Below are 25,886 nucleotides of genomic sequence, written 5' to 3' on the forward strand. Positions count from 1 at the left end.
CACAAGCCCAGGCTGGGAAGCCCTTCTAGGGTCTGCATTCTCATCTCTGCCCACTTCCTCCTTCCTGCTGGGAGCACAGTCTCCCCAACATATCCATCCTCAGGCTTCCTTCCAGAAAGGTGCCTATGACTCTGAGTTTGGCCTTCAGGATGGCGACGAGACAGAGGAACTAAGTACCTGCAGGGGTCCCTTCACCTTCACACACACACACACACACACACACACACACACACACACGCACGTGTTGTGGCCCCAAAATAACCCAAGATGGGTCCCATCACAATACTGTTTGTATTAGCAGAGCGGAAACAACACCAGTATCCAAAAATAGGGACAGTATTAAATCATCAGAGTAGATCCATATGGGCAATATTATGAACCTATTAAGTCATTTTCATATATATATATATATTTGGATTTTTGAGACAGGATTTCTCCGTAGCTCTTTTGGTTCCTGTCCTGGAACTAGCTCTTGTAGACCAGGCTGGCCTCGAACTCACAGAGATCCACCTGCCTCTGCCTCCTGAGTGCTGAGATTAAAGGCGTGCGCCACCACCGCCCAGCTCCTTTTTATATTTTTATTTCCTTTGTGTGTATGAGAATGAGGGTGTCATGTGTGCCACAACACATATGTGTGTGTGTGTGTGTGTGTGTGTGTGTGTGTGTGTGTGTGTAGGTCAGAAGACAGCTTGCAAGAGTCAAGTGTCTCCTTCCACCAAAATGGGTCTCGGGATCAAACTTAGATCGTCTGATTTTACCCGCTGAATCATCTCCCACACCCTTAATAGAGATTTTTTTTTTTTTTATAACACGGATTAGGGCCAGCAGACCCGATTCAGTAGGTGCAAAAAGCTCTTACCACCAAACCTGGAAACCGGAATCATCCTCAGGACCCGCACACGCTGGTAGGACAGAGCCCGCTCCCTCAAGCTGTCCTCTGAAACTTCACACATGCATGGGTCACGTGCGCTGCGTCCGTGTGCGCATGCGTACACACATGCCTCAAATCAATGTGTAACTTTTTTGAATTAAAGGAAAAACCACAGGAGAGGTCCATAACGTGTTCACACACATACACACAATTTTATCTCTGCTTTTAGCAGAGCCACAGGAGCGTGCTTACTAGGAGAGGAGCTAATTTGCATGGGCAGCATTCTTTGCAATAATGCAGAGCCTGGTCCTCTGCAGATGAAGGGGGCCCTGGCCTCTCCAAGGTCTCACTTGCAACAGTAACAACAAAGAGCCAACTGGGGTAGTCTGGGCCACAGGGTCTCATCTGCAAAGGTCAGCTTTATGAAAACACTATGAGGCAGAATAACCAGATATCTCTCGGCAGGTGGTGTTTATAAAGTTTTTATTTTCCGTTTTCTTAAAAATAACATTTGCTTTCCTTTATGCATGTGTAGAGTGAACTTGTTTCCCTAGGCTGAGTAATAGGCAGATAAAGACCACGGGAAGGTGCGGGGCCCCAGGTGGAGGCAGGTGGGTATGGGCGGGGCATGAGGGGATGTGGCGCAGAGGAAGGGGAGAGAGCGGGATCACCCACAGGACGCTTGAGTGCCCATCAACGCACACACGGGTCTAACACTTGTTCAATTTTTTTTAAAAGACATCTAAAATTACTGAGAGATACAATGTCAGCACTTAAATCTACAGACAGAACCCAAGCACTGGACCACAATTCTTAACTCTAAGCTCGGTTATTGCACATTAGACGGTTTAAGATGGACGCGGGCTGTGAAGCGGGATGCTCTGCCTGGGACTTGTGAGGGATTTCTTGAATCTCCTTTTGCAATCCCTGGTCCTCCTCTGGGACAACGGCAGGCCAGGAGGCCCAATATGACCCAGGTGTCAAAGATGGGCCCCTGGTTTTCTCCAAGGGCTGTGGGCTCAGGCTTTTGGTGCGATGATACCAAAAGACACCGCCCACCTACTTAGTGGTGAAGCCGGAAGCAGAGTTCAAGACAGGCCGAATAGGTGCCAACCCAAAGCAGGGGGGCTGGAGGAAGGAAGAACCTGTGCCCACCCATCACGTGTGGTCACAACCCCTGTGGGACACTGGGGGGATGTCAAGATGTCCCACGTCTCTCTCACCAACATTCTCCCTTGCAGAGCTCCCCAGGCTAAGCTCCATCCCCATCACTCCTGGGACCTCTGAGTGGTCTCTCAAGGCACGTTTATTCCCTCCGATCCCAACCTGCCCCACCCTGAACATCCTTCCCAGCACCCAGGGGCCCAAGGAGGCCCCAGCTGGGCAGTTTCGGGGAACCTGCAAGATGTGGCTCTGCGATAATTTGGTTGAACTCTTGTCAACATAGCCCTAACTCCCCTGCCTGCACCAAGGGAGTGAGAGCAGGGACTGAACCAGGAGGGGCTGGGCAGGCAGCTTAGTCAATGATGAGGTCACAGGACTAACAGCCACCTAACTTGTGACCTTGTTCCTGAGGAAACCTGAAGCTTGCTTAACCAGAAGCCACCTGGGGATCATCAGCCCCATCGGGAACAGCTGCTCTGCCTACCTCTGTGGGGCTCCGTCTCAAAGGGGTGAAAAGCAGTATGGGGGCAATGGAGAAGGACAAGCTTCAGGACCCCGGCAAGCCTGCAGTAGGCGAGTTTGACCCCTTCTGCTTTCTTCTGAACATATTTACAAAGTCAGATACACAGCCAGAAGACCCAGGGACACACAGAGCACAGCAAGCCCACCCCCCAGGAGGAGGGGGCAGAATGAAAGTAGAGGGTGCTTCTTCCTCTGTAACCCCATCCCCATCCCAGAGAGCCTAAAATCCTTCACAGCAACCCAGGAACATTCTGGAAATCCAGATGGGGCAGAGGAAGAATCAGACTCCAGCCTAGCGAGAGCGGGAAGTTTCAAGTAACTCCAGCCAGAGGAGGAGGAGAGGTGGGGTGTAGGAGGAGGATGGGGAGGAGGAGGAGAAGGAGGATGGGGAGAAGGAGAAGGAGGAAGAAGAGAAGAAGGAAGAGCAGAGACTGCTTCTGGAATGCAGAGGGCTGATGTGACTGAGCCAGGGACCAGAGGAAGGTGGCAGAGGCCTGAGGAAGGAAAGGAGGAGGAAGCGGGGGATGGGGTCAGGCGACACTGGTAGAGTCAGAACTGTGCTGTGGAAAGAGAAGCACTTTGCCGAACTTAGTGGCATTTCCGTATTTCTCCCAGGAGATGACAAAGAAGGTGGCCATTCCAAGGGTGGCAGAAAGGGATGGGAAGGATGAGGAGGAGGCTCTTCCCTAGTGTCCAACCAACACTCAGTGAATGCATCCAGCCAGTGCCCCAGGATGCTAGGGAGAACCAGACTGGGGCCTTGTCCTAGAAGCCTCGGCACAAGAGCCCCAGGAGCTGCCCAGCCTCCCAGCACCCCAGCATACAGGTGGTCTCATCCTTAGCCATCAGAGTGGCCCCCAGATGTTCTCTCTCTCTCTCTCTCTCTCTCTCTCTCTCTCTCTCTCTCCCACACACACACACACACACACACACACACGCATACACACATGTGCATGTACCAGAAGGTATCAGAGGCCCAAGTACAGGTAAGAAATTCTTCATCAATATATAGTAAGAAATTTCCATTGAAAAGGGAGAAATGGGAAACAATAAGCATGCAGAACCCCGTAGGGCATCTGGGTAAGAGGACCTCCCACTGGGCCTAGAGGTTTGGGGACATGGTGAGATACCGCCTCAAAGCCTAGCTGCCCAATGTTGTCCCCTCTATGCATATATGCTGAAAGGCTTTAAATAGAGCGGGGAGTGTAGTTCTGCTAGGGTGTCTTGGCTGTCTTGGGGACACTTGAGGCAGAGGAGACTCCGTGGTTGAGAGGACAGGGGCTTTGATGCCTTTCCTCCAGGACTATCTCAGGGTACAGGAAGTGGTGGCTTCCCACTACTTCCTCACATAGGGTCTCAGGGACATGTCTTTCTATTGGTCTGGGCAAGAAGGGACCATTTCCTTCAAGGGTCGAGGAGGAGGTGGGCATACATATGCTGCTTTCTGGTCCTCTACTCCTTAGACAAGGGGAACCCTACCCGGGGCACAGAGACAGCAGCAGAAAGACCTCAGAGCAGGCCGCGTCAAAGCTCGGCTGCATGATGACAGCCCCCGTTTGTCAAGAAAGCATCCTAGATCCCCACAGGGCAACAGGTGCTGAGTGGGTTAATCTGAAGTCAGGCATAGAGGGTCCTCCCCTCCCTTCCTCACTGTCTCTGCCTGTTCTCCTGGGCTATCTGTGGTTTCTCGGGAATAGGTTAAGAGATGATCTACTAGGTGTATCCAGCCTTTGGACACTGACCATTGTCATCTACAAAGTTGACACTCAAGAACTCCTCAGTCGAGTTACCAAAAAAACCGAACCAAACCAAACAAACAAAACAACAAAGAAATTATGTCTTAGGTAGGTTTACAGTTTTGTGTTGGACCACACTGATAACTATCTTTAACCATACGCAGCCTAAGGACCATGGCTGGACATACCCGCAGCTAGACCTTCAAGATATCAGACAGGTCTGCCTTGCTGTGTGTGGCGTCTTGCCTATTGTCACCAGAAGATGGCTGGGCTTTCGCACCAAATCAGCCTGATTTGGGGAGGGTGCCCAGCTTCCAGCTTCCCTCCCTTCCTCTCTTTGACTCTAGAAGATGGGGGAATAAAGGCAGAAAGGAGCAGGGGGAGGTAACACTTGACTGAGCAGGGAGGAATACCGGGTGCTGGGCTGAGGGACAGAATCAGGGGTGTCTCATTTCATTGCTTTTGGCCCATTACTGTGTACATATGTGTGGACCTGTGCGTTTAGAAATCAATAGTAAAGGAAAAGAAAAGACCTACAGGAAGGAAGGGGCCTTTGGGTGACTCACTGCCAGGAGCAGCATGGATCAAGGGCACACGTCAGCACATCACACACACACATGACATACATGCACACTCGTACACACACACACACACACACACACACACACCAGTCACACATGCCTCACTCTTCCCTCCAGTCCTCCCCGCTGGAGCCAGGGTCCTTCACACTGACTTCCGGATCCATTTGCTAAGTTGCCTGCTGTCGTCCAGGTTTCTTCTGGCCCGTCTCTCCGGCCGTCGGCACCCTGGCCTGCCGAGGCCCTTGAGGGCCATCTACCAGATGTAGCCTCCATCGTCTGCCTCACCGGCCTCACCCTCCTCCTCCTCGGCCTCCTCTCCTGCCTCTTCTGTCTCCTTTTCCTCCTCATCCTCCCAGCCGACGCCGCTTCCAAAGTCCCCTGAGAAACCCACAATGTCATCTGTTGGGGGAACAAGTGGAAGGTTGGTAAGGAGCCCATTGTATCTTCTCTTCTCTCAGCTCGGGGTCCTGCCCCCATGTACACAAACCCCCAGGAGCAGGTTCTCAGGAGGCTTCCAGTGCTGCCAGCTCTTACCACAGTCAGGGTTCCCATGCATGCGTGTGCCCGTCAGCTCCAGGCCCAGCTGATCCACGCACCAACAGTCACCACTGCTCTGGTCGCACTGCATCTTCCGGTAATAGCCGTCCTCATCACAGCTCGGGATGAAGACACCTGAGCGTTTGAACAGGAACCCTGAGGGGTCTTGTGTGTGTGCGGGGGCCCAGAGAACCTCAGAACCTGGCCAGCCTGGTACTGACACCCCGCCCCCAAGAAACCAGACACACGGGGCTTGTTTCTTCCAGTACTACTGACACTCCCTGAGGGGCAGTTGAGGAGACTCTTGCCTACCAAGCCCATAAAACCCAGAAGGGTGCTTTCCTGTGTGGTCCTAGGCCTGGTCCTCCTATAGGTTCATCGTATGCTATAAAGGGCAACTGGAATCTCTGGGCCTCAAGGGAGCTCAGGGAAGCACCCCTGGCCTCTTCCTCTGTACCCCTCCTCACCTGGCTTCTTCTTGGCTGCCTCCTGGATCTGTATGCGCTCCAGTTCTGCCAGGCAGGGGGGCTCTGTAGAGAGAAGCAGTCTTAGGGTTGACCCATGGTGCTGAAAGCACCCCTAAACTTAGAAGCCTTTGTGAGGGGTCTGCAAAATAAAACACCTGGACTCTCGGGTTTTATCTGACCACACCAGGGTGGTGGTGGTATGTAGGGGTCCCACTAAGATCCTCAAGCCAGCGTAGGGCTCTGCTGGGTGACAACTCCCAGTGCCTGTAAGGGTGACCACTAGAGCTTAAGACAAGCTAACGATCCTAAGAATCCCAGGGTTCTTTCTCTAGGGATGTTGGCACTCATAGGATGAGTTTTTTTAAAAATTCAGAAAAAAACTTGTTGTGGTGGCACCTGCCTTTAACCACAACACTCTGGAGGCAGAAGCAGGCAGATCTCTGTAAGTTCGAGGCCAGCCTGGTCTACATAGATAGGTCCAGGACAGCCAAGGCCAGATAGTGAAACCTTGTTTCAAAAACAAAACAACAAGCCGGGCGGTGGTAGCACACGCCTTTAATCCCAGCACTCGGGAGGCAGAGGCAGGTGGATCTCTGTGAGTTCGAGACCAGCCTGGTCTACGAGAGCTAGTTCCAGGACAGGCTCCAAAACCACAGAGAAACCCTGTCTCGAAAAACCAAAAAAAAAAAAAACAAAACAACAACAAAAAAACAAAAACAAAAACCCAAACCAAAAATCCTGTGGGGGTTTGAATAGGAATGGCCCCCAGAGACTCATGTATTTGAATGGTTGGTCCATAGGGAGTGGCACTATTAGGAGGTGTGGCCTCGTTGGAGTAGGTGTGGCCTTGTTGAAGGACGTGTGTCACCTTGGAGGTGGACTTTGAGGTCTTAATGTGCTCAAGCTATGCTCAATGTGACTCACAGTCTCCTTCTGTTGCCTGTGGATTAGCCCTTCCACACATGCAGAAGGAAGGGGTGAACATCAAGAGCCTGGGAGAGGATGTGCTACAGCGGCACAGGCAGCAGGGGGGCTGGTCAGCACACTGAAGACAGAAAAACTGCTCTTGGGGCCTTGCATCACCAAGGGATGCATGACTCCCACAACAGTGTGCACCCCGACTTCCTCAGTGTATGCTCGCCACAGCCTCTGAGTTAGATATGGTTATCTCCCAGAGCAGATGCAGGAAGTGAATCCACAAAGAAGTGGTCGTGTATTTGGGACCCCAAAGTAGCACATGATGGAGCCCTAGCCAAGTCTCGGCCTTCAGTGGCAGGTGCTTCTCATACAGCAATCATCAGGGAGGCAAGTACTGGGCCTCCTCCAGCGGCTGGCCAGGCAGCAAACTTGACCCTTTGGGACCAGTTTTTCTATCATTTGCCTCTTGGCCTAGGTGATTTCTTTTTCTTTTTTCTTTTTTTTATTTATTTATTTATTAAGGATTTCTGCCTCCTCCCCGCAACCGCTTCCCATTTCCCTCCCCCTCCTCCGATCAAGTCCCCCTCCCTCATCTGCTCGAAGAGCAATCAGGGTTCCCTGACCTGTGGGAAGCCCAAGGACCGCCCAACTCTATCCAGGTCTCCTAAGGTGAGCTGAACATAGCAGACAGTGAGGAATACTGAGAACTCAAGAACAATCGCAGTTGGTTTTTGATCCTACTGCACGTACTGGCTTTGGGGGAGCCTAGGCAGTTTGGAGGCTCACCTTAGACCTAGGTGATTTCTAAACACACCTCTGGCTCTGGCTCTGAGCATCCACCGCTAACAAATGTCACGCAGCAGGCGTGATGGTGTGCCCTGTACTCCCAGCACTCAGGAGGCTAAGGCAAACAACAGGATGCCAAGTTCAAGGCCAGCCTGGGATAGAGAGTGATTTCTAAGCCAGCTTGGACCATATGATACACTGTCTCAAAAAGGATAAAGAAACACAAATAAAAGCCAAAGCAGGGTGTGGTGGTGTGTGCCTGAAATCCCAGCACTGGGGACTACAGGAAAGGTTGGTTTCAGATACATGGTGAATTTCAGAACGTTTACACAAGCAATAGCTTACGTAATCATTTGTTTGGGGCAAAGAGATGTGTCCATCAGAAGGGGAATTGCCGAAAAGCTGATGTGTCTTTGGCTCTGAGCCCTCACTGGCACCCTCTCCTCTCAGATTCTCCAAGGGGTCCCAAGGGCTTCACATTCATAACTGTGTGTTTATCACGTGTATGTGAAGCATGTGTATATGTGTGTGTGTGTGTTCGTATATTTGAGAGGGCAGGCGTGTGCATGCTGCATCACGCGTGTGAAGGTGAGAGGACGACCCTGTGCAGATAATTCCTTCCTCCACCTTTACATACGTCCTGGGGCTGGAGCTCGGTCATCAGAGCAAATGCTTTACCCCTGAACCAGCCCTTAGCCCCCACATTCATTTTTCTTTTCATGCTCTTATTTAAAGGTATCCAAAAGTGCACAAGCTTCAGGATCCACAAAATCCAATCCACCCAGGAGCCTGCCCAGGGAGCGAGCTGAGTGTCGGCTGCCCTGGGTTCTAGTTGATGAGGGAAGCCCAGATAGATACAGCAAGGAGGTAGGCTGGGAAGGCTCTGGGCCTAAGCATGTGACCAAGAGGCAACTATTATGACTGCCGAAGAGAGGCTGGATCTGGGGCTCAACACCCCCCAAAAGGAAGTCAGTCCCAGAGGACCACAGGACCAGACTCACTCTCCCTCCAGAAGCAGAAGCACCACTCGGCGGTCGAGACACGGCCATCTTTGTAGGTATCGCAGGAGTTGAAGAAGGGGCGGATGCAGACCTCGTATTTGTCCAGGTTGATGGCAGCCAGTTCTGTCTGGTCCAAGAAGAGGTCTCCACTGGTGTCCAGCTTGGAGAACATCCAACCGATGGAGTCCTTGCAGCTGGCCCCCAGGTTCTTGTCCAGCCCTGGGAAGGAGACTGGAGTTTAGGTATGCGCTGCTGCCTGTCCATCCATCTTGCTACATCTTTCTCAGCCCCAGACCTCTGTTCAGACTCAGGTTAACCTGAAACCTAAGCTTGGGGTACAGAAAATAAAGAACAACCAAAGGTCTTTGCCTCTTACCCCTACATACTGAACTGTACCTGAACCATGTAAGTCCATTTTACAAGTCTGTCAGAATACATTTCTTCAGTACTGGGGATCAAATCCAAGGCTGCAACCATGCTCAGCAGGTCCAGAAAAATCTTCCCTTTCCCTTGGCTATCCCACTGTCAGGAACTAAACTCCTGCACCCACATCTTATCATGGCTGAAGCCAACTTCGCTTCTTCCAGGTGAAGCTCTTTGGGGGGTCACACCATAGGCTCGGGATCTGATGAGAAGGGGCACACCTGTTCACACCCGTCTGCAGGGCCCCTTCCTGTCTCCCTGACACCACCCCACCCCAGACAGAGCATTGGTCCCCCATGCTACCTGCGGGGCTGGCTGCATTGTTGGCTGAGCCGTTCTGCTTGGAGTTCTCACGAAGGAGCTGGAACCAGTCACGGAGTCGATCCCCGAGGTCGGCCAGGTCCTGCCCTGTGCAGGTCTCTGCGGTGTGGAACAGAGCAGAGGGTTCAAGGAGGGACAGGGTGAAAGCAGCAGCCCTGGAGGCTGGGCAGTGTTCAGGGGAGCAGGAGAAGGGGAAGGGGCTTCCTCTCCTCCCATCTCCCAGCCCCCTCCCCTTCCTGTTTCCCCTCCCTCCCATTCAAAGTCTAACCAGACTCCTCTCCTACTTCCCAGAGACCCTAGGAAGAGAAAAGGGACAAAGTCCCAGTGTCCTGCTCTATGTTACCAGGACCCCAAATCCCACAGGTTCCAACGCCTTTCCCTGTTATGACCAATTGTTCCTTCCCAATCTGCAGACTATCCTCCAGTCCTGAAGGGCGTCTAGGTCACCTAGCTAGGCCCAATGCCCTGGGCCTGGCTATGGCCATCGACCCTGATTACCTGACTTGCCATCAGTGGTAGACGTAGTAGCCTGCTCCGTGGGGCAGGGACAGGGCCCCTCACATTTCACTGCCAGCTGCTTGCTGCTCAGGCATGCCTGCTGCTCCAGTTTACACTGCACAAGAGAACACAGGCTAGGAGATGGGGGCTCAGCTGTGGGTCCTGCAGCCAGGGGCCCTGAGGGTTTCTATCACTGCAGAAGGAAGGACGGTGGGTTTTGTGCTTCATGCAAGGCCGAGGGAGGCTCAGGGCTGTGCCCAGGGCCAAGAACTTTAGGTGGAAGCCAGACCTCCTAGACCCTTTCTGGCAGCTTCCTGTCCACAAGGCACCTTGTCCTCTCATGTGGGATACAGCTTCTTCCGCATCCCCATCTGCCCCCCTCTTTTTCTCCTTCCCGTCTTCCTCCCACTCCTCTCTCCTGTCTGCTTCTAGCTTCTCTGTGAGCTCCATGGTTCCTACACACAGTCTCATACCTATTCTCTCTCCTCGTCCTTCCCCACCCCACCCTGTGACCACAATCCCCTCGGCAAGGAACTCTTACCTCTACACCTTATGCCAACCCAAAGGCTCTCCCCAGGCCTGGGGAGAGGATAGGGTTAAAGCATTTGTCACATAAGCATGGATGCCTGAATTTAGATCCCCAGAAATCACGTAGGCATGGGAACCCATCTGTAAGTCCAGCCTCAGAAGGCAGAAACAGGGAATTCCACCGGGACGATCTGGCTAACAAGACTAGCAGTCATGGGACTTTCGTTTAACTGAGAAACCCTAACCCAATGACTGAGAACCATTGAAAAGAAATCCCAACATCAACTTGAGCATACACACACACACACACACACACACACACACACACACAGTGGGGGGGGGATATAAAAAGGAAAAAGGGGGGATCTCAAGTCAACGCCAGCTAAGCAGCCCTAGCTTCTCACTTCTAGAAACTAGCCAGTGCCTATGCTTCCCTGGAACTCTTAAGTTTGTAAAAGTGCCTCCACAAATATTGTCTCATAATTCCAAAAATTCTCAAAATTCTCTGTTTGCTCCCAAGGTTCTTCCCTATGCCTTCTGATGGAGCCTTTGCCCTGCCCATATTGCCTCCTGCTGGCTGGTGAGCATCAAGCTCTCAGCATGGAAGTCCTTTCTCCCCCAAAAACAGACCCTCTGAGCTCCCTAAGTCTGTCCAGTGGCTTACTCCACGTGTGTTACCTGCCCAAACATCCCTTCATGGCTCTTCCCTGCCCTCCAGCTGCCCAAAGTCAGATCACCGTGGCCAGGGCTGAAGGGCTGCCCTGAACACACTGACCCAGCCCTATAGCAATCCTCGGAACTCCTCAGGAGGTCAGTCAGTGGTCCTTCTGTTCCTTGTGGCACTGGGGACACCCCACCTCCACCTCACACACGACCAAGGCTCCTCACCACCGAACTGTAGGTATGGCCATCAGAGCCACAGACTGACGCGAGCTGGGCCATGTGACAGGGCTTGCAGGTGGAGTCTTTGTTTCCATGGAGTTTCAGAGCCGGCTGTTTGATTCTGTGAGAATGAGTGGGGAAGATGTGGGGATGGAGGTAGAGAGAAGAGAGCTGGCAGAAGGTGCACGAGACCCTTTCTGACAAGACTCCAGCCCTGCGACCTACAGGAGATCACTCGCCCACCCTGCCCATCCTCTCCCATCACCCCTCCATCAGAGCCATCTCCTAAGAATGGACCAACTGGGCAGAACATGGACCCTAGCTTGGCCTTTTTCAGAGAGCAGAAAGAGGTCTGATTGCACGAGGGAGCAACAAGTGGAGGTCATGGGCCACATCTGGCCCATCCAGTCATTTTGTCTAACCACCAAATGGTTACTGTTGTGTTTCTCATTAACATTTGCAAAATGGGAGAGTTGGCATAGCCCCACAAAAGGTCCCTCAACATCTCCCCCATAGGCCTCAGAAACTAGTCTTCAGTACGTCGTGAAATCCCCATGTGTCCAAACGGGATTTTGGGTTGTCTGGTCTACTTTGTCTTAGACATAGGACACCTTGGTCAGGGAGGAGCTGTGACTCCCTAGGTCCTGTGTTTGGTGAGATGTGGCTCTCTCTTCCTCTCATTCTCTCTTTCTTTCTCTCTCCTCTCTTTCCTTCCCTTCTCCCCATTTCAATTAATTTATGGAAAGCCAGTTGCCCTAAGGTGAGGCTGAAGGTGGCCAAACCTCCCTATGGGTTTTCCAGTGACTATGAACTCCCACCTCCCAACAACAGCCAGGAGACAAGAGGGAGGGGGACACTCCAACTCCAGCTTTTCCTGCATTGTCATGGAACTCCGAAGTTCAAACTCTCTCAAATATCCTCCCTCCCCTCTCTCCTCTGACACCAAAACAAAACCAAAGAATCTTTCAAGGTGAGAATCTGTTTCCTCCCGGGTTTTTTCATCTTCTCCCAGAGACCATGTCTTCCTGCCCAAATTGTCCCCTGCTTGCTGGTGACCGTCAAGGCCTCAGAGGGAATTGTCATCATCTTTGACCACAGACCCTGAGCCAGAGCCAACCAAACCAATAGAACCAAACTTGGGTGGAAGTCCTGACCCTGAGAAACAATCTGATCATGTGATCTTGTGAGCCACTAAATGGTGTTTTCCAGCAGTAGCTGCCTACTATGTCAGGAGGGGGGCTCTTGGCTCGGGTCACTCACCTGTGCTCCAGTTTCTTGCGGCTGATGCACATGGCCCGCTGGTAGCCTTGGGCGACGCACACCTTGTGCCGACTGCACTTGACCTTCTGGCAGGGGTCCTTGGTGGTGTCCAGGGCTGTGGGGACACAAGGTCGGGACACTGACCACCTAGGAGAACCCAGGACTCCCAGCCCCACTGCAAACCCCAGAGGTCCCTCTCTCCAGCAGCCCTCGGTAACTTCGAGTCCTGTGCCCCAGGTGCCTGGCTGTTGGAAGAAGTCCAAGGCAGAGAGTCCCACGGGTGTCAGACTCCTCCCACACACAGCTGGGAAGGACATGCTACCTTCATCTCCTTGCTGATTGTCCTCCCAGCTCTTGATGTAGTCATCCTAGGAAAAGATAGAGGGATGGGGAGAAAGGAAGGGCCCGATCACATTTCAGGGCTAAGGCTCAACTGCAGGGAGCAGGATGAGAGAGGCCTGGGCCACTATTTCCACATGATAACTCCACTTGCCCACCCAGATGCTTCCCAGAGCTTCCCCACACTCGATACCCTAGAACCCCTTCCAGTCTCTCCCACACCTCTCTCCTCCCCACATGGGAGCTGGCAGGGGAAAAGAGTCGGGGTGAAGCCTGGGTTATACTCACTTCTACTTCCTGGAGACAGGATGCCACGGAATCCACAGGAAATGAGCAGGGGAGAGAGAGAAAGGAAGGACTTCACTGTGAGGCCCACCCTCAGACCGTGAGCCCCAAGACATCCCTGGCCTCCTTTGGTTGTGTCTCTAGGCCCAATCCCCCAGCAACATCATTTGGAGGCCAGTATTCCCATATCTTCACCCCAGGAAACTTGCGCAACGGAAGCTGTAAGGTCAGGCCCGTGGTTTTGAAAGGGTGCCGCAAACCCCAGTCCAACCCTGGTCCTGCCATCAAGGCAGATGTCTAAGAGGGCTGTGCTGCCTGGGAATGGTGTTGCTCGTGCCTCTGCCCTGGGTGTCTGGGAGACATCACCCAGTTTCTCCCGTCAGCCCCTTCTTTGGCAGGCACCCTGTTGCCACCTGCCCACCCTATGAGGGAGGTGTGAGGAAGAGGCCTCTCTTCCAAGCCGTAGGAAAGCTGGCAGAACCCAGATGGTGCACACTGGGAAGGGGACAACAGCACTGGTGGTGATGGCTTCCCTGATTATCAGGGACCAGGGACCCTGAAAAGTCCTTCCAGGTCACGTGAGTCGGCCCTTCCTGGACAGAAGGAACAAGGACATTCAGAGACTGGCAATTAGTGGATTCAGATCACATGTTCACTGAACCAGAGATTGCCCAGGATAGCCCCCTCTTCCCAGTACATCAAGGGGTCTCTGAGACCATAGGCCCTTGGAGACCTTCCAATTCTGTTCTAGCCCATGACCTGAGGACCCCCACCCAGCCAGCGGCAGAAAGCTTCCCATCCACCTCCCTTAGCTTCCTCCCTTTGCTCTTTGGGATAGAGACACTTATTGAAAGCCATCAAATTGCTTCCAGGGTATCTGGAAGAAACTCTGCCAGGCAGGTAGGAGCAGCTTTAGGAGGACATTAGTATTAAGAGCCAGCCACCAGCCTCCTGCATGGCACACTGGTGAGAAACCACATAGAGCCACCTGCAAACTGTCTTTATCTTTGCCATGCCTCTGTCGGAGATGTGCGAAGATGGCAGTGACATGGGCTGGCGTGTAGCTGTTATGGCCAGAAGAAGAAGGCATGGGACTCTGGTATCAGAGGGACCACAATGAAGTGATATTCATGAGGGCTTTGGAAGCCTCCTCTGGAAACTGGCAGGCAGCTGGACCGCAGGGATAAAGGCTCCCAAGGCAGAGCCCAGACAGCAACGGTCAAAATGGGAATGGGCCATTCATTCAGTCCTACCTAGATGCATATGTGTATGCCTAGGGGCGTGGTGGTGTGTGTGTGTGTGTGTGTGTGTGTGTGTGTGTGTGTGTGTGCAGTCATGTGTGCACATGCATGCTCCTCACTTGTATGGCTTTGCACGTAAGCATACAGATGTGCAGCACATGATCATGGGGCACTTAAGGCCATCCTCCTCCAGTGCCAGATGGCCTATACCAGAAATGAAGTAGCAGACTCCACTTCTGAGAACAGCCTCCAGTTTTCACACTCAGCCTTCCTGCCTCTTCCGTAGATAGGGAAGGTATTAAGAGATGGGTGGGAGAGGCGGGAGGGGCCTGAGAGGAACAGGCTCCCTAGGAGAAAGGGTCTGGCTCTTAGGATGCCTCTACCTGCCTCTCTAGCTCTCTGTGTCTCTCCCACCTGGCCTCTCCGCTACCCCTTAGCTCTCCTCACCCTGGGCCCCATAACATGCCCGATCTGTCAAGTGCCTTGGCTCAGGGTCAGCACTTGGGCTCAGGGTCAGACAGGAGAAAGGTCAGCAGGGCCCACTGCTTAGGGCTTGCTCTGGAGGCCACAGGACAAATGCCACCTGGCCTTTTGCTGGGGCCAAAGGAGGACAATTCGTTCAGTTCTAGCCTTTTTCCAACAGCATCTCGGGGGCAGGAATCCTCTACCAGATCCTCCTTTATTAAAGATGGAAAATGGGATGAGAATGGCCAAGTAACTGAGGCCAGCAGGATTACCAGGCCTGAGGCAGAAGTAGGAACCAGCCTCTTTCAGAGGGAGGGAGTGTCTCCTGTCGCTCTCATTCTGTCCTGGGAAGGGAGTGGGGATCTGGTTATGATGTGGGAGAGGGGAGGCATGGTGTCTCACATCTATAATTCCAGCAGTCAGGAGCTGAGGCAGGAGGATAGCCAGTTCAAGGGTAGCCTGGCTACATACTGAGATCCTGTTTCAAACGCAGAGGATGCTATGATTGCCTGGGATTTGGGAAGCAGGTGTGAGAAGGCTGTCCTTAACCGTCAAGATCTGTGCTTTCAACCCCCACCCGCTCCAGTGCTGGAGTGGGCAGAGCCTGAGGTAATCTATGTTATCCTATGACCCTTCCACTTGGGGACACCCCCTGAAGGCTTTGGAGCCCATTCATAGTCTTCCGCTGAAACCCACTACAGCTAGACTATAGGTAGAATCCTTGGGCCTCCGTACAAAGTGACTTTTTAAAGCTTAAGGCCAAAAAGGTCTGATTTGAAACTCAAGTGATGGTGGGGAGGGCTTTTAAGAATCCACCGATGCCATGCCCCACCCCAAGGAGAGGGTAGCCTCCATGCTGACAGAGGACAGAGAGGAACAGAGGAGGCCCTTCTGGATAGGGGTGACATTCCAGAATCCAACTAAGTCCTGTAGCCCCCGCTGCCATGCATAGCTGGGGAGGGGCTGGATCCCTTGCATCTCAGCCCCTCACTCCTGCGAGAGTAGAAGCAAGCAGCCAGGGTGAGGTGAACAGGAGGCCCTGCAGTTACCCAGGGTCCCAGCTTTCCCTTGCTGGTGCCCAAGGCACACTCCTGGCCTCTCTCAGAGGAACAGCCCTCACATCAACAAGAAACTCAGATTTAGGTGAGGACAGAGCTGAAAGATGAGGGCCCTTGAAAGCCGAGGAGAGAGGAGGCATTGATGGAGAACAGAGTTCAGTGGGAATGGGAGAAGAATCGCTCACCATAGGGGTCACAGGGAGAGGTGACAAAGGCATTTTGCCGGCAGCATGTAAATGGTCGTTCTAGGGTAGGTAGGACTGGGGAAACACTGAGGTCAGATGGGGGTGGCCAGCACCATCTACAAGCTGATGAAGGTGATGATGGTTCACTGGGAATTTACACCCTTCCCGCCGTGTATCTATTTATGGTACCCAAGTGGGCTTATTAGAGGCTGTGAGAAATGATCAGATGAGAGCACCTGGGGAAAGGATGCCCTATGGCTCTGCCTCAATCCATCCTCACTTGACAGGGTTTTGTGAGCCTCCAGAAGGTTCATCTTTTCGTCTATGTCTGGCCACCTAGTCCAGCATCCATCTCTCGGCTGACCATGGCTTTGCACAGCTGCCCCTCCCACTTGGCACATGTGTTTATGTCTGACCCCGGACCAGCTAGCTGTCTGCTGCAACCCAGCCTCGGCATCATCTCCCCCATCTTTGTCTTATCCTACCTGGGAGAATCAAGTGTTGCTCCGGTGACACCCAGCAGGGTTACTGTTTCTGCTTCCCTGGTTTATTTACACAGCCAATTCCTTAAGGGGAAACACCACATAAAGTTCAACATTCCCTGACCAGCACCCAGTACACGGTAGTAGCGCTCCTAACAATAGCTAATGTCTTCACATCGAGTACCACTGGGGAAGCATTATGCTAACGACTTTCTACTCGCTGCCTTGTTTATTCTTCATGGAAACCCTAAGAGAAACTTACTGTTGCTATCTCAGTTTCTCAAGTGACAGAACTGAAATTCAGTGAGGTTAAGTGACTTATAAAGGATCTCACAGCAATTGCATGACAGAATACTGGTCCCAAATCCCACATCCCTAAACAGCACACCATAAATGTGAACGGATAAAGGCCTAGGTCGGGTAGAACCAGGAAGTCCCATCACAGGACTTATGTAGTTTCTCCTACAGTGTCAACAGACTTTAAGAAGTATGGAAGCCAGGAGGGGAGGACTGGCATTGGAGGAGGGGAGATTTCGGGAAGTGGGAGACTCTCTACTCCAGGCTCTTTCCAGAAATCCCTTCATCCGCCCCTGGTTTTGCAGGTTTGGAGCTAACCCATCTCCTGCTTTGATCTCTGCAGCTCAGCTCGGTTGCCATGGAGACAGGCCCACTGCGCCAAGCTGGGGGAGCGATGAAGTACGCAGGCCTAGTGGGCTTAGGGGGCACATGCTGGGTATTTTGGAAGCTGTTTACTTCCTGTCATTTTAATTAGCACCCGAATCGCCAGCTCACTTCACAGCTTGAATTAACCCAATCACTTCCGTTTGCTGGGGGTAGCGGAAGAGGGAGGGAATCCAACCGAGAATCGCCCTCCAAGACCCCGACTCTTTAGCAGCGTGGTGAGGAAACTGACCCCTTACCCATACGCCAAGCCTGGAGTCAGGGTGCTGGCTTCCTGCTCGGCCTTACCCCTGGACGACAGGCAAGGGTCTCACCTACCCAAGACAACAGACTTGACTTCCTTATTCAGGAAACAGGGATGAGCCCTCGCCCCTCGCTGCAATGCTCAGAGCCAAGATGGAGGGAACCAGGGATAAATGTCACGCTTTGCAGGTGAGGTACCGACTAGGACCACAGAAGCCAGGCTCTCTGCATGCGCCTGGCAGCATGAGGACAGAGGTGGCTACAAGGGGCCACAGATTCAGACTTCTGCCATCATTTGTCAATGAGGAAACTGTCAGCACATCCACAGGGGAGAAGCATACCGTTAAGAGACTGTCACTAACCTCAGCTTCTGTAATTCTGCTTTGGCATTTTTTTTTCTTCTGAATAATCAAGACTCTCTAAAAATTTCAGTGAGCCAGGTCTCACCTAAACTCCAAGAGGTCTAGTATCTGGCAACCATTTCAGTTCATTCCAGAATACACATAACTGGGGCAGGAATGTCCTACTCCCCTGGGAAAGGCCCGGAGTTGGGGAGCCTTATACGGTACCTTCTCTTGTCATTCCCAAGATACACCCACAGCCACAGCCACAAAAACTGACCCCTTATCCCGGCACCAAGCCTGGAGTCAAGGTGCTGGCTTCCAGTTGAGGAAGTGACAGGTTGGAATGCCTGGCACGGCCTCTGTCTCAGTGAAAGGGAGGGCTGGCCAGGGTGAGGCCATCAATAAACACCTGCTTTTCTCTCACAGGGCTGTGCCCACTGTGTGAGGCCTGGACAAACAGACAGAGACAGGAATCTGGGAGACACCGCCCCCCCACCTCTTTTCCCCTCTCAGGAATTTCCTCTAAAGGTAAAAATGTGCTTCTCATTGCTCCCTGCATGCCAGGAGCCTGGCTCGGACTCAGGTATGCTTGCACCAACGCCCCTGCCAATGCCAGACCAGGCCAGAGCGACCAGGCCACAGCATGACCTTCCGTGACTCTGAGGATCTGTGTTACCACCCTAGTCCTTGGATCCTATACCCGGCAGTGGTGATGGGCATGGGCTCTCTTCTGAACGGTCTCAGGGCCTTGGTTTCCCTACTGGACCCCCGAGGATGAATCAAGGTGGTGGTGTCAAGACCGCTGAGGAGGACTCCAGCCATGAGCTGAGGAACATGGGCGAGTGTGGAAGAACATTAGACCACAAGAGCACAGAGAGTCTTGGGTACCTAGCCTTTGGGGCCGCTTTCTTCATAGATAATCTGTAGGGACTGAGCACTGGTTGAGGCCCCGGCGATCTGTCTTCCCAATCTTTCAAATAAAGAAAGGAGAACAGAAAGGAGTGGAGGGAGGCAGAGTAATCCCAGCCTCTCCACCATGTCCCCAGGCCAGTGCCAAGGAGCCCGGGGGCAGGAAAGGTGGGCACCTGCCTTCAGCCAGGCACAGACACGAAGGCCCCCTTTCCTCACATCCTCATCACTGAAAAATAAACCACCCAGCCCAGGGCCCTTCCCTCGCCTCACCCTCTGGCCTGAGCCCACGGAGCTGGAGCTGGCAAGTCAGTAGGGATTTAGAGGTTGGCGGGAAGGGGTGGGACCCTTCCTGGCCAGCACACTTTCCACTGTGGGAACACATCTGTGGGGCATCTACAGCACTGAACAGTACTGGGGGGTTGGGTGTGCCCAAGGCAATCTCCAGATCCTGCCCCGAGGGGCTTATGGTTACGGGAGGAAAGTGACAAACAGATTAACTGCTCCAGCTGGAGGGCCCTTGAGATCCAAAGCAATAGTGCTTCCCCGAGGCAGCGCCCACAAGTGCCAAATGAACCTGCAGCCAATGAACAGTGAGGCGGGGGATGGGGGGTGGGGGGTGTCTAGTCCTGCAATAGGAGGGCTGATGGTATTCTTGGGTGGGGAGGGGGTGCTGCCAGACCCTAGCTCACCCCAGAACCACAGCTGAACCCACATCTGCTCAGCAAAGTTGGGCACGGTGACATTTAAACTCTGCATCCTAACTGCGCTCCTATAATCCCATCCCTCAGGAGGATGAGGTAGAAGGATCAGTTCAAGGTCAGCTTTGGCTGTGTGGCGAGTTTGAATCTAACCTAGCATGCGCCATACACTGACTTCAAAAAAACAAACTAACTAAACTAGGCATCCAGGCCTAGGCCTACACCTACGTGTTTCCCCATCCACAGTCCCTCGTGGCTCCAGGAAAGAGAAAAAAAGACTATGTTACAGGCTACATGTCTGGGGTCTGCCCCCACTCCAAACTCATATACATGTGGGGAGGTATCAGATCAGGTGACAACCTTAGGAAGTAACTAGGTTTAGATGGGGTCATCAGGACAGAACACTTAACGGCGCGATCAGAGTCCACATAGGGAAAGAACAAAAGGGCCAAGGGAGAGAGCACGGACTGTTCTTCCAGAGGACCTCGGTTCCATTTCCCACACCCCCATGAGGGCTCATGGCTATCTGGAACTCCAGTTCCAAGCACACACATGAGACATTTATATCTTAAATGCAGGTAAAACACCCGCACCCTTAAGATAGCATAAACGTTTTTTTAAAGAAGAGGAAAGGACTGGTGCTCAGTCTCATGAGGACAGGACCAGGAGGCCACCAGCTCCACAAGGAAGCCCTTGCCAGACAGTGCACACGACATCTTCATCTCGGACCTCCTGCCTTCCGGACTATACGAGGTAAAGCCTTGCTGCTGGTGTGTGCCCATCTATGACACTTGCAGCAGACAGCAGAGAAGCTGGGCATCTTTAATCCCAGCACTTGGGAGGCAGAGGCAAGAGGATCTCTGTGAGTTCAAGGCCAGCCTGGTCTACAAAGTGAGCTCCTGGACAACCAGAGCTGCATAGGAAGAAATAATGGAGAGGGCTGGTGTGCTGAACTGCCAGAAAGCCTATTCCTCGGGAGGAAAAGTCTTTCCTTGAACTCAAAGACTCTCCACCCCATCAGGGGCCAGGGGTAGGAATGCTCCCGTGCCCCATGCCTGGGTCGTGGAATGTTCAGAGATTAGTGGATCATTCCCATTAGTCTGTGCATTAAACCAATGAGAAGATCAAGGTTCAAAAAAGGAAAATAGTTGTCTCAGGGCCACATAGATAATCCATCTACCCAGCAGGAAGATAAAGAGAGCGAGCACTCTGCCTGGGCCCTTGGGACCTGAGGCAGGACAGACTCTCCTGTTCTCCAGACGGCTCTGACCTCATGAAGAGAGAGGTGGCATGGGCTATCTGTCTCCCTGACAACGGCTGGGAGTCAAGAGGAGCAGCATGCAGCTTCATGGAGCAGCAAGCCTTTTCTCTTCCTCTTTTCCCAGGTCCGGCGTCCTGCTGGCCTCTCAAACCCATCAACATGCTGCGCTGTTCTAGAGATGCCAACCGGTGAGAGGAGAGTCAGAAATCAGAGTGGAGGAGGAAGCCGGTGAAGGACCAAATTATAGAATCCCTTCTGACCCACTTTTGGGTTCTCACAAACCCACACCTCCTCACAACGTATGCACAGATTGTCCCTACGCTCACATTGGAGGTTGGAAGCAGAAGGGGACAGTCATCCGGGAACCCTTTGCAGGTTTTCCATGTTACTAGCCTATCGGCATACACAAAGACACCAGAGTAGGACACGGTCACCAGATAAAAGCCCCGAACCCCTGCTCTGCATCATCACGGAACCCCAGATGCACACACCCAGATTCATAGCAGATAAGGGAACTAATCAAGCCCCTGTACCGCTCCTGACATGAAGAATGAGGCAGGTTGTGGACCAGCTCCAAAGACAGTTTCTGTATGGCCAGGGGTGGCCTGCAGGGGATGCCCTCCCTCCTGGGGCAAGAAGTGCACGTTCATGCCAGCCTCCCAATCTGAAACCGAGGTTCAGAAGGCTGGTATGATAAGCTTGGTGTCCTGTGGGAGGAACCTGAACCCAGGCCAAACTGTCCTCAAACTCTGCACTCCCTGTTGGTGGTTGGCTGCTGACAACACCAGGTCTTTGTCATTCTTCCAAGGAGATGCTGTTCCTTCCTGGGACAGCCTTGGAAGCTGATAAGACACTAGCTGGGGGACTCTTGGTTCATTATAGCTGACCCTCCCTCCCCCATTCAGTGAAGATGAGGCGTCAGTCATCCCCGAAGCAAGGCTGAATTACATGACCTGGATCCAACTGGAACTGGGGATGTGGTTCAGCCGATACAGCGCTCGCCTCGTGTGCACATAGCCCTGAGTTCAATTCCCAGCACTAAAGAAACTGGGCGTGGTGGGTAGTGTGTGCCTGTACTCCCTTACCTGGGATACTGAGCCTGTCTCAAGGGAAAAATAAAATCCCAGGCCTGCCATTTCCTAGCCGTGGATCCCCAAATAAGCCACTCAATGTCTCTGTGCCTCAGTTTCTTTGACCACACAAGGGTAGATGACCAAGGGACAACTGTCTCCTGGGTTGCGGAGAGGCGCGAGAGACAATGCATATCAGGAAGGCTCACTGCCATTGTCAGCTCAACATGGATTAGCAGTGTGCCTCTGGGTGCCAAGCACTACGTTCAGCCCTCACAAATATAATTAAAAATTAATGGAAGTGGAGTGCAAAGCAGAAAAGAGCCAAGAAGAAAGAGAACAGTCCGTTCTTCCCAGCCAGGCTCTTTGGAGCCAGCCCTGGAGAGGCCCTGTAATGGCCTTCTCCTCTCAAGTGCCCGTATCCACGAGACCCATAGACAAGTCTGACCCAGCTCTGCAGGGAGTGAATTTGGACATGGGAACACTGACGAGCAGGGCTCATGAGAAGCATAAGACAGCACCGGGCAGAGGACTTTCGAGCCATGGAGTAAAGCTTAGCCCACTAGCTTTCTAGCTATTCCCTCATGAGTCCACTCTTCCCCAGAAGAAGAGCAGTGGCATTAGAAAAGACCTACAGGCCCAGGATAGGAGAGCCCTGTGCCCATTGGAAGGGAGGAAGATTACTCTGCTAACAAAGCCTGCCTCTCTGATTGTCTTAGTGCTCGCACAGAGAGCAATAATCTAAAGGCCCTCCTCGACCGAGTCAATTCTGGACATCCAAGCAACACCCCAGAGCCTCACCCTCTTCTGGCCTCTCTGACATGATCTCCTCCATCTTCCCAGTTCGTCTGTCAACTGTTCAATGAGACAGCCCCTCATCGGTGTTACTGACGTTTCCTGAGAGGGGTCTTGTTCTCTGAGAACAGCCCTCTTTCTTGCTTGCCTCTCTCTCAGCCAAAACCAGTGGCCCTGGGCCATCTGTGATCACTTATGAACCAGGGTCAAGCTCAACCTGGCAATCTCTTAGGGACTCCCCCCAACCACCAAAAAAAAAAAAAATCCCTTTTCTCTCATGAAGAGCTGATGTTTTCATATTTTTCAGAGGAGCCAACCCGATGAAGATGGATATAAAGATCTGGGTTACAGTGTCTCTCTCACTGGGGGCTCCAGCCCTTACGGTGGGATGGGAAGTGTGTGCAGGCAGGGCTGGCAAAGTCTCTGAGTGCAGTCTGTGCGCCACCTAACTCCAGGAGGCGCCATTCACAAGGTGGCATGGCTACAGTTATGCAAGGCAGTGACTCCGAGCTAGCAGCCTCCTTTTTGCCTTTCAGTGGAAGCTGCCAACGGATTCCCACAAGGCCACGCCCTCTCCCTCATCCTTTCTGTCCTATTTCTTTCTCTGACCCCATCCTCCGGCAGCCAGGGCTCCCCAGAATGGGGCTTTAGAGAAAAACCCGCGTTTCCAAAGCACAAACACCCCCTCTCCACCAGCAATGCAGGCTCTAGGAATCCTGCAGGGGCTGGTCCTGCAATTTTAATGCTAGTGCCTTTCTTCTGATGGGGGAGGTGGCACCAATACAGGCAGACAGGTGGGCAGCCCTGAGCTGGGGGTCAAGCTAGTCAAGCATTTATTGGCAGCCACTGTGTTGGCTGCTGGAAGCAGGCGGGTGGAGAGAAGGGAAAGGACTCTTTTTATTTTTAAACCCTCACTGTTCTGATTAAGCGTTTCTTTTTCTCTCTGACCTTCACTAGTCCCAGGCAGATCAAAGAGCCAGAGAGTCAGAGGGAGGCTTGGACCAGTGACACATGGATTCCTTCCGGAAGGACCAGCTTGCTGCTACCCCCTCATTGCTGGACTGCAGACCGTGACAGGAGACTGCGCTAATCTGGGCTGGTCCTGCAGGTGCCTGGAGAAGGCTTTGCTGGGCCACAGGCTCTCTAAAATGGTGGGGGAAAGATGGAGATCATGGCCCACTATGTGGTCCAGGAGCCAGCACAGCCTGGGGACCCGGATGCAGGTGGTTGTTCCTTCCCTCTACAAATGAAAACATGTCAGTTTGACTTTGAAAACAAAAAGCATCCGAATCTCTGCCTCTTCTCGTAGTGTGGCTGGGTGCCCTACGTGTGTTTAAAAAATAATGTCTAGACAGATACTCCAGGCCGGTTCCAAGAAGAAAAACTGTAAATACCAGTTCTACATGCTCTGACGGAATGAATTCCCGGGCTCCCCCAGGCTTCTGGGTCACTGGGCATCTGTTTTCTCGGTAAGGACCCACAGCATGCCGTATCAGTAACGCACCTTACAATATTAAAATAAAATCTTTATTCTGAACCAGGATTAAATTGCTGAATAGAAAAATAAATTATCTAAGGAACTTGTGGATGTTCGAAGTTTAAGAAGTGAGGGCAGTCATGGTGTGACTTGTCTTGTACTGTGAGGGTAGGATGAGAGAATCTGGGGAATGCTTTAGGAGGTCGGGGAGTCAGCTAGCGCCACATCGAGGGGCGCTCTACATCTCCCCCTCCCCTCATCGGCTTCTGAGGTGCCCAGGGAGCAGCCACGCCCTCCCTTCCTCACCCCTGCCCACGCCACCATCTGCGAGGCGCGGCTGCGGCCGCCCTGCCGGAAGGAACGCGCCTCCTATTCCTTCCCTGATCTACAGGTGCGGATAAACAGAGCTGCGGCGCCGGCCGGTCCGCAGCCTCCTCCCCACCCCCACCCGCAAAGCTCGGCCCAAGGTTAAGTCTAAATGTGGTGGGCGCCCTCCAAGGCCCCCCAACCCAGCACCTGAGGCTCTTGTTTCTGCTTCTCAAGCCCTCTGGACTAAGGATGGGTCCCCTGGGTTTCTAGCCTTGCTCCCTCTCCAAGCGTGGTCAAGGAAAACCATGCCTAGGTTGTTACGTTCAAGGACCGTAGCCTGAGGGGGCCTTGGGCATTTTCACTGTGCCGCTCTCACCCCATTATGGACACGCCTTCCACCATCTCTTATGAGGGTTCGGGAACCCTTCTCCAAACTCAAAGCCTTGGCCACCGCTCAGTCCTTGCGCCTTAGGTACCCTTCTTCCCAAGCCCAAGGCGGGAACCGAGGACACCCAAGCGGCCGCTACCTTCCCTGCTGGCCCCACCCAGACCTGCTGCCTTTGCCAAGGCCCGTGTGTTTAGCCTGCAGCATCCACCCGGCAGAGGCCTGGCCCCGGGACCGATGGCAATAAGGGGACAGGCGGGGCCCAGCAGCAGCCCGGACCCGGGTCCCCACATCCCGTACCCTTGTTCCGCGTCAAGCCACAGGGCAGACCCTGTCGCGAGCGTGCGCCCTCCAAGCATGTCCCTCGCCTGGGACTCTTTGAGAGGCTGCGGGACTGAAGGTCCCAATGTCGATGGCCAAGCGAACACGAGAGGGGCGCAGGGTTGGGACTCTCGGTGTTGTTTACTCTTGGCGCAGTTAGCTCGGCAGGCCGGAGAGGCTCTGGCTCCAACACGCGGTGGTTGCTACCAGCGCGCTCGGGGTCCCTGCTCCCCGCCTCCCTCCCGGAACCCGCGCCCGGCCCGGCCCGGCCCTCCCTGCCCCGCCGCTCACGTCTCGGAAGCGGTTCCAGTGCTTAATCTTGCCGCTGTACTGTGAGATGGACGACAGCCATTGCTCGTCCTCCATGAAATTGCCGGGGGTCTCGCCCTCCTTGAGCCCCTTGGCGTCGCCTTCAGCCAAGGCGACCACTGCGAGGAACAGCAGCGGCAACGCCAGCCACCCGTAGCCCGGAGCGCTCATCGTGGTCTGGGCTTGGACCTGGGGGGGGGGGGGGTGTCTCGACTTCTGCAGGATTTGATGTCCTTTCCTCCAACGCGCCGCTGGCAAGGCGCTGCGGTCCTCTTCAGCCCTCCTCCTGCGGTCTGACTTCAGTGACTGACGGAGGGTGGGTCGTGGCTGAAATGTGACCTGGTTAGCAGATGCACTTGTCTGAAAAAGCCCAGCGCTGGACGCGGAGAGGGAGAGAGAATCAGAGAGGCTGCGCCAGCGGGGGCTGTGTCTGTAACTGTAGCATCAGCATCACGTTTGACATCATCATACCTGGTATTAAAAAAAAAAAAAAAAAAAAAAAAAACAAGGAGGGGGTAGATTTCAAAGCAA

At 53.2% G+C, this 25,886-nt stretch overlaps 1 protein-coding gene across 1 annotated transcript; it reads right to left on the minus strand.

Annotated features, from left to right (window-relative positions):
* Window positions 1-1,337: 1,337 nt before the first annotated feature.
* Window positions 1,338-25,794, minus strand: Spock2 (SPARC (osteonectin), cwcv and kazal like domains proteoglycan 2). Its single transcript, XM_041655526.1, has 11 exons — window positions 25,338-25,794; window positions 13,123-13,131; window positions 12,818-12,863; window positions 12,496-12,610; window positions 11,242-11,356; window positions 9,826-9,940; window positions 9,310-9,426; window positions 8,584-8,802; window positions 5,879-5,941; window positions 5,409-5,546; window positions 1,338-5,273 (listed from the first exon to the last, which is right to left on the minus strand). The coding sequence occupies exons 1-11, from the start codon at window positions 25,524-25,526 to the stop codon at window positions 5,128-5,130; spliced, it is 1,272 nt and encodes a 423-aa protein (XP_041511460.1). The 5' UTR covers window positions 25,527-25,794; the 3' UTR covers window positions 1,338-5,127.
* Window positions 25,795-25,886: the final 92 nt, after the last annotated feature.

The sequence above is a fragment of the Microtus oregoni genome, unplaced genomic scaffold, assembly GCF_018167655.1.
Source record: "Microtus oregoni isolate MIOR12 unplaced genomic scaffold, Mior012 000007F_ref0000211, whole genome shotgun sequence".
NCBI lineage: Eukaryota > Metazoa > Chordata > Mammalia > Rodentia > Cricetidae > Microtus > Microtus oregoni.